Source organism: Myotis brandtii, unplaced genomic scaffold (genome assembly GCF_000412655.1).
Source record: "Myotis brandtii unplaced genomic scaffold, ASM41265v1 scaffold145, whole genome shotgun sequence".
Classification (NCBI taxonomy): domain Eukaryota; kingdom Metazoa; phylum Chordata; class Mammalia; order Chiroptera; family Vespertilionidae; genus Myotis; species Myotis brandtii.
Window position 1 is genome coordinate 1,120,486 of NW_005355204.1, and position 8,604 is coordinate 1,129,089.

The 8,604-nt window shown below is 58.1% G+C and overlaps 1 protein-coding gene across 1 annotated transcript in view; it reads right to left on the reverse strand.

The window, feature by feature from the left end:
• PTPRN2 (protein tyrosine phosphatase, receptor type, N polypeptide 2) overlaps nt 1-8,604 on the reverse strand; it is a 496,295-nt gene that overhangs the window by 310,861 nt on the left and 176,830 nt on the right. Inside the window, exons 6-7 of the mRNA XM_005861191.2 lie at nt 7,208-7,370; nt 3-119 (exon numbers count right to left, since the gene is read on the reverse strand). Coding sequence (XP_005861253.1) covers nt 3-119; nt 7,208-7,370 — 280 coding nt within the window. The remainder of the gene's footprint in view (nt 1-2; nt 120-7,207; nt 7,371-8,604) is intronic.

Sequence of the window (8,604 nt, forward strand, 5' to 3'; positions counted from 1 at the left end):
TCGGGGCTGAGCTCGCCCGGCGGGAGCCTGCTGAGGGTCTGCAGAGGGTGGCCCATGGGGTGCCTTGTCCGGGAGGCAGGGGCGGAGGTCAGCACGCTGTCGGCCTGGGGGCCCTCACCCTGCAGGGGCGGGAGAGAAACAGCAGCGGTTGAGTCTCAGTCCTCAGCCGCCCACCAGGACCGCCTGGGTCGGGATTCTCAAGGCACTAAACAGCAGCAGGCCCCCGACGTGCCCACAGTGCGCACGATCAGGGACCAAATTCCTGTCTACGCTGGTCGTGACATTAGTCGTTGACAACAACTTTATTGAGGTGATTCACACACCAGGAATTCACCCAACTCGGCTGTTTTGAGTGCAGCCACAGAGCTGGGCAAAGGCCACACACTATTCCACCGTCACCTGTCGGATAGCATCTTAGTCACCCAAACAGGAATCTGCACCCGACTCCTCCCACCCCAGTCCTGGCCATCGCCCTCTCCTTCCCTCCTTCCTCTCCTTCCTTCCCTGGGGCTCTGCCGGCTCCAGGTGCTGCGCGGACGGGACCCACCATAGACGGGACCCACCACGGAGGGTCCCACCACGGGGGCCTGTGTCTGGCTTCTCTCTTGCAGCGTAGTTTTCAGGGTGCACCCTGCTGCGTGCCGGGCCGCATCCTCTCTCGCAGCTGAAGACTAACCCGGGAGGGGTGCAGTGCCTTGTGCTTACTCGCTCACCAGCTGCTGGACGTGGGGTTGTTCCCACTTTGGGGCCAATCTGAATGCACTGCTGTGGGTGCTGGGGGCCTGTCTGTGGGCGCCGGGGCCTGTCTGTGGGCGGCCGGGGGCCTGTCTGTGGGCGTGTGTTTCTCTCCTCCCACGGCTCCCAGCGCGGCTGCGCATTCACACGCCCCCCAGCAGCGGGTTCCAGGCTCCACCTCAGCTGCTCGCGCTGCTTCGTCCTCATTTTCATTCCAACCAGCCCAGCGGTTGGGAAGTGGTCGGACTGGGTATTGAATCACGTCATGTCCTGCTCCTGTGATAGCACCTCCTACCCAGGGAAATGCCAGGCGCCTGGTTGCTAATGACACAGAGCGCCGCGTCCACGGCCTGGGCAGCACGGCCTTTCCCGGAGCCCCGGGCCTCCTCCTCGCTTCTGGTTTCCCGGAGGATGCGGGCGGCCACAGCCGCTCCTAGCCCTTGCCCACGGACATTTCCTGCTCGTGCCTCCCGGGCCATGGGGAACGTTGAGGCCATGGGCACGGCCTTGGGTCCAGCTCACACGGCCACTGGATTGAAGACGAGGCTCCGCCTGCCTGGCCTGGCTGTTTCCAAAAGCGTCTGGGCCAGGCTCGGCGGGTCGGTGCGAGCGAGGCCAGGACGCGGCGGCTGTGGGCCGTTTGCTTCTCACGTTTGAACTCAGGCAAATCACTTGACTCTTCTGAGACTCAATTTTCTTCTGTCACAGAAGGACACTGGACATTCTCCCTGGGACTGTTTATTTTGTAATGATGAGATTTCAGCTGTCCTCCAGATGGTTTAATTTTGTCTAAGTACCAGCTGAAATGAGCTGCTTTCCCTTGCAAAGGGCAGCTGAGATTCACGAGAGAGAAACAGGAAGTCTCCTCCGCAGCGTCCCTCCAGGGCACATACACTGGGCGCAAGGTCATCTTCAGCTTGGCGTCGGCTCCTGTTCCGAAGGCTGTCTCCACGCCCCTGGCCAGGCCACCCCGCGGCCGCTGTCCCGGCCCCTCATTAACGTGCCCCGGCGTCTCTCCTCTCCCCCCACATGCAGCCAACCTGCTGTCTCTGCGCGAGGCCTTTGACGAGAGCCAACGAGGCCATGGCAGAGGATCCCGGGCTGGACGCAGCCCACGGCAAATCATAGCAGAGTGTTTCAGGGATAAGCCCTCTATTGGGGGGTGTATGCGCTGACCCCCATTAAGGTGAAGAAGGGGAAAGAGCACGTGGCAGGCAGTACAAGCAAGGGGCTGTGGAGCAGGACCCCGCGGTCCTCACACCAGGCTCCCTGCAAACGGTGCGGCAGGGCAGTGTCCGCAGGAGCGATGGCCTCGGTGAGGGTGTCCGTCCGTGACCAGGGCCTGGGGGTGGGAAGGTGAGACGGGAGCTCATGGCTGCTTCCTCCCCGGGGCTCTGTCCCGAAGGAGAACAGCACACGGAGTGGGTTTGGGGCAGGGCAGCCCCCAGGTGGGTCTCCGCCTGAGGCTTCCGGGCCAGCGGCCTTTGCCCGGGGGAGGTGTTTAACACCTCCATCACCTGTGACTGGGGATCTCTCGGAAGTGCTGGTGGCTACGACCACTATCGCTGGTACTTTTACTTCACCAGCTCGCACTTTATTTTCTTTAAAGCGGCAGGAAGTCCCCAGCCCCGCCGAGAACGGCCCGCCCACCGCTTTCAGCTGAGTTTAACCTTCCAGGACCCATGTTCAACCCTGTGTTTGGAAAACGGTTTAAAGCCTCAATTCAACAAACCTATGGTGTTAGGTTTCTCAAGGTAACAGTGAATGATTTGTAAGACTGCATTTACCCAAATATGGAAACCAGAAACCTAACAGCATGAAAATCGGCCAATTGTCCATACGTGGCACAGCCACTTCTGGCACATTAACTCCTCACGCGGTGTCAGCGGAACTCAGTGGGGCACTGTGGCATGATCCACCGAGGGCAAGCGTCTGAGAACCGCCCCCGCAGCGCCCTGATGTCCCACGAAGATGGAAGTGCTTTGGGCACATTCCGAAGCCCCACCGCATGCGCTGAATAAGTGCCAGCAGGGTGGGCGGCTGTTCAGACCAGGCCCACCTGCCAGCACAGCTCTGCACTGGCACCCCTGGGGAGAAGTCTCACCTCTCTGAGCTTCACTTTTACCGCCTGCAAAACTTGGAAAATAATTTTTCTTATAGCAGCTGTGAGGATCAGGGAGAGTATGGGTAAAAGTCCCTAGTTTAGCACACGGCTCAGAGAGGTGTGCTTCACCATCATCCAGCATCATGACTTCTATCATCACCACCATCATCATCATTATCATCACCATAATCACCACCACCATCATCACCATCATCATCATCACCACCATCACCACCATCATCATCACCACCATCACCACCATCATCATCATCACCACCATCATAACCATCACCACCATCACCACCATCATCATCATCAGCATCATCACCACCACCATCACCATCACCACCATCATCACCATCATCCCATCACCACCATCAACATCACTATAATCACCACCATCAACATCACCATAATCACCATCAACATCACCATCACCACCATCAATATCACTACCATCACCACCATCAACATCACCATCATCACCACCATCACCACCATCAACATCATCATTATCACCACCATCACTACCATCAACATCGTCACCACCATCAGCATCACCATCTTCACCATCACCATCACCACCATCAGCAGCATCACGACCACTACTGCTACTGTGTGACAAGTTCTGGACTATATTCAATGAGGGAAGAACAACTCAAACATGGACCTGTCTTTAAACAGCTTGCAAGCTGAAATGCAAGTTAAGTCATAAACATTAGTAGGTACAACTGGAAGTATATTATTAAAGAGGTTCCTGGGAAGGAAGTGGTTATATTCAGCTGGGAATCAGGGCGGCTTCCTGCAGCCATGTGACACACATCCTAGACTACAACCTGCATTGCATCCCCTGCCTCCCAGCCAGCAAGACACTCATTGAGGTGGACCCCCTTGCTCCCAGATTCCCCTGGGCCGGGGTCCCAGAGCTGAAGGTCAGGCCTCCCTCCTCTCCCGATGTCACTTCCCAGCCCCAGGTTGCACAATTACGGGCAGAGACTGCCAGGAAGGCCTGGAGGCCGGCAGCCCAGCGCCAGCAAACACTGAGTGGATGAGACGTTTGTCTACACCCTGGTCCCGCATGCTCATCAGATACTCTCTAGTGTCAAGGATCCAAAACAAATTAGGAGCCCAGACTGGGCCATCTTTTGACCACAGCAAACCTTTTCTCCAGTTTGCCTCATGCCCGGAGGCAGCGCTGACAAGCACACTGATCAAGAGGTGCTTGCGGCTGGCGTGACAGAGCACACGGCGGCGGGGCTGTTCACAGGCCTCCTAATGAGCTGGCCCGCAATGGCCTGGACAACGGTGAGAGTTGGGAGCTGGTGGAGTTCAGAAACCCCTGCCTCCAGCTCATTACTGGAGAGTCAGGGTTACTTCACCGTGGCTTCCTGTTCTCAGGCCATGGGGCAACTCTGGCAACTTATTCTCTCTCTCTCTCTCTCTCTCTCTCTCTCTCTCTCTCTCCTTCTCTATGTGTGTGACTCTGTCTCTGTCCCTGTCTCTCTGTTTCTCTCTGACTTTCTCCCTCTCCACCCACTTCTCTCTCCCTTTCAACACAGTGAAAAGGTTGTCAGTGCTTAATGGTGTTCAGGCTCTAGGTGCCCACCCATGTGCAGGGGTGAGGGCTGGAGGGGTCACTCCCGCGACAGTGCCACCATCAGGACAAAAGAAACGGCCTTGTTCAGAGCCTCACACTGGTCCCGCTCTGACACGGCGGCCGCCAGCTGCAGTGAGACACAGCTCTCCACAGAAGGCGGCCAGTCCCTGACAGCTCGGGGGTTCCCAGCGCCTGCGGCCTGAGGGGCTGAGTTCTAGGCCACAGGACCGATGAATTTTGAGAAATCTGACAGTCAGATGTGCCGTGGCCTTCTGCACGGGACACTGCATCACGTAGCCTGGGGTTGCTCTGAGGCAGTGGTTCTCAACCTTCCTCATGCCGCCACCCTTTAATGCAGTTCCTCATGTTGTGGTGACCCCCAACCATAAAATTATTTTCGTTGCTACTTCATAACTGTAATGTTGCCACTGTTATGAGTCTAATGTAAATATCTGATATGCAGGATGTATTTTCATTGTTCGCGACCCACAGGTTGAGAACCGCTGCGAGGAGACACGACGAGGGGAAGGGCTGCTTCTCCGCCCCCCACTCTGCACCGCCTCCCTCCTCACCACACTCGCCCTGGTTGGCACGTGTCCTCGCCGGAAGCTGCACCTGCAGCCCCGGACCCAGCCCGGGAGCACAGGGAGCGGCCGGAGCAGAGAGCTGTGTCTGCACCTCGGGTTGGCGAGGTCACCGCGAGGCCAGGCTTATGGCTGCCGGCCAGGCTGGGCTTTGGCTCTGCCTGTGCGCATCCTTGTTGACCCTGAAACCACCCTGTGGTGTGGACACACGCTCCCCATTTCAGGTGCGTGGCCCCTGGCGTCTGCTTCGGGCTGGGCCACAGGAACCGTGGGCTCATCCTCCGTCTGTGGTGGAAAACAACACAACTTGTGCTCAGCTGAGCTTGGAGGAGGGGACTTGGCGATCTTGCTTTGGGCTTAAAAAATAAACATGAGCAAGCCGGACAGGAATTTCCAGGTTCAGCCCCCACTTGAGGGTTTGCATCGAACATCCCAGGCCATCTCTCGTCTCCCGGCCTCAGCATCTCGTTCTGAAAAACGCGGTGACTAAGCTGAGGGCCATCTCTTCACTGAACCCACCAGAGAAGCTGTTCCTGACCCACTGCCTCCGTGGGCTCTGCGCTGCCTCCGCTCTGTGTGCAGCTCCCACTGCTCACTCAGCGTCTCGCCGTCCCACTCAGTCCTGCAGTCCATTCGTCTTCATTATGAACATGGCCCTTTCCCATCGTCGCAACACGAGTCACACCTGGGTTTTCTTCTGTTGCCTCTTTCCTCTCTCAACCATGAGGCCCATCTTCTTTCTTCTCCCTTCACCTTCCCCAAAGTCTGACTGGATGCTGACGTTTTGTATAAAAGAGCAACAGAGAATGAAGTAAATACCATTCACCCCGGAACAATGCACAGCCCTTGCTCTGCCAGTCTGCTAATGTGGGCACTGAAGCCACGTGATCTGTAGCGAGGTGGGCGCTGAGGCCGCGTGATCTGTGGCGAGGTGGGCGCTGGCGTAGGCACTGAGGCCACGTGATCTGTGGCGAGGCGGGCGCTGATGTGGGCGCTGAGGCCACGTGATCTGTGGCGAGGTGGGCGCTGAGGCCGCTTGATCTGTGGCGAGATGAGCACTGACATAGGCACTGAGGCCACGTGATCTGTGGCGAGGTGGGCGCTGAGGCCGCTTGATCTGTGGCGAGATGAGCACTGACGTAGGCGCTGAGGCCGCGTGATCTCTGGCGAGGTGGGCGCTGACTTTGTGGCCGAGTCTCCCGGCTGCAGTTGGTTGAGAGCAGGATCAGGGCCTTTCTTCCTGGGCTGGGCTCTGGGCTCTGAGGATCCCGATGCTTGTAGGGGCTGCTGGTTTCTGGCCCCTGAGGGCTCTCTGAGCACAGAGTGATGCCAAGTTGTCTCCCGTCCTGCAGCCTCCACGACAGACCTTCCTCCCCCGTTTTGCCCGTCCCAGGCCTCAGAGGCGCGGGGGCCGCTTGGAACCCCCGGCGGCTCCTGGGAGTGCCTCCCACCCCCTCCTCTGCACCTGAAAGGGATCTAGAGCAGGTTCCCTGCTGACACAAAGTGAGCTTCTACCCGGGGCCAGCGCGGTGCCCAGACCCAGCACCTACACGGCGCCCGCAGAGGGCAGGGTGCGAGAGGAGAGACCGCAGGGTCTCCCCGGGACAGGTCTGGGCAGTGGGTCCCCTGGTCACCCAATCCCGGCCAAATTCAGGTTCCCGTGTCCTTCCTGCAGGGGAGCGTCCACTGCCGTCCCAGGCCCTTCCCCGCGGTGGACTCGACACTCCGGCTGCCCTGGCGTCCTGCTGTGTGATCGATGGGGGGCTTCCTCGGGCCACGGGCCTGTCCCACGGGGGACACCTTGGGGACCCCATCCCTCAGGCTCAGCATCGAGGGGAGCAGGCAGCCACTGCTGGACTTGGGGAGGGGTCACCCTGCCACGACCCCAGGGACCCTCTGTGCACACACCCCTCCCCTCACACACCGCCCACCGTCTGGACAGACATGGGAGAAACAGGAGACGCGGCTGAGGACTTAGGAGGTGCTCCTTGGGAACCCAGGGACCTGAACTGACTGGGTGGTGGGCACACACGTACAGGCCACGTACCATAAAAACATACCCTCGAAACCTATTGATCCCATTAACCAATATCACCCCAATACATTTTTTAAATCTCAAAGAAAAGGAATTCCCCCTCCTTACCCCCCAGGTGACACCCAGCCCAGAACCCAGAGCTGTGACGTCACCTGGACTGCCCGCCCGCCCAGCTGCATCCTGGGGAGCAGGTCCAGGGCCACAGCCGGGGACAGGGCCTCCAGTGACAGCAGGGAGTGCTCCAGGGCCGTGGCCAGCACGTGGTCGCCCTGCAGACCGGGCCTCCTCTCGTCCTCGGCTCTCAGCTTCCAGCTCCTGAAAAGAAAAAAAGAGGCTCTGAGCCACCACACGCGAGGGGTCCGTCAGCCGTCAGGCCCTGCTGGTCCTGCTGGGCCGTGGGAACAGCACGGGGCGGATGTGGGGCACCCACAGCACCATAGCTGCAGCGCCACTGGCCACTGGGCTGCGAGGCCACAGACCTGTGGGTCTGCGAGGGAGTCGCTGACCGGCTGCCCCTGCCCGGTGCCTGCACGTCAGCACAGCCTTCAGGTTGACCTGAAAACACACCCACAGCCGAGCTCATCTTTGTTCCCAATGCACCCCCAGGTCAGCTGCTCCGCTCCCACCCACCCGGACCTTTGGGAAAAGTAAACAGATTTGTTGCTAGAAATGCCAACCATGTGCTGGTTCCCTTGTCACTCACATCTCAGCTCGAAGGTGCCTCCCGACCACCCGATCTGAGGGGTGTCCGTCATGGCTCATTAGAGCCTCTAGTATTTTAGCATCTATGATGAGCTGGCAGGCCCTTCTTTCCGTACAGGTGCACGTGCTATTGCTGGACAGCCTGCGTTAGCATGCAGGCTGCCTGAGAGAAGGAAGCACATTGTTCTGTATTTCCTGTTTGTGGCTCTCACCCCAGAGTTTACAACAGAGCCCAACTCCCCGGAGGCAGTGAAAAAAATATGTGCTGACTGAATAAATGAGCTTAATTCGTCCACGAAATTCTGGGTTCCTGCAGAGTGAGCTCAGCCGCCAGAATTTCACACCAGTAACCTGTGAAATGGCACTTTTTCCGGGGCTGGACTCCGGTCCGGGAAACCTAAACCCCATGAGGACAGAGCGTGGCTGGAACAGAACCGATGGCTCAGGGGAAGTGAGTAGTGCATGTTGTGGAAATAAAATTTGTAAGGAAATTAAAAAATTTTAATTCTATAGAAACAACCACAGATGCTGTTTGTACAGAAGGAACTGGATGTGTTTCTCCATCAACGACACAGCCTTGCACGGAGCCTCTACAACATGGCGCCAAAGGCTGCAGCAACTGCAGAACAACAATAACTGAGTGATTGTTCCTGACATTTGCACAGCCACGCCTGAGGGCTTGCACACGAAATGCACTTGGTCTTCATGTCAGCAAATACTGGGTTTCAAAGCGTGTCATTTGCATCATCTCCCAGAAGTACCGCTGCTGCTGCACAGGAAATTCCACACCCAGGACCACTTGAGATGTCAGCATGGGCCCAGGGAGAGGCCGGGGAGGGGGCGCCGG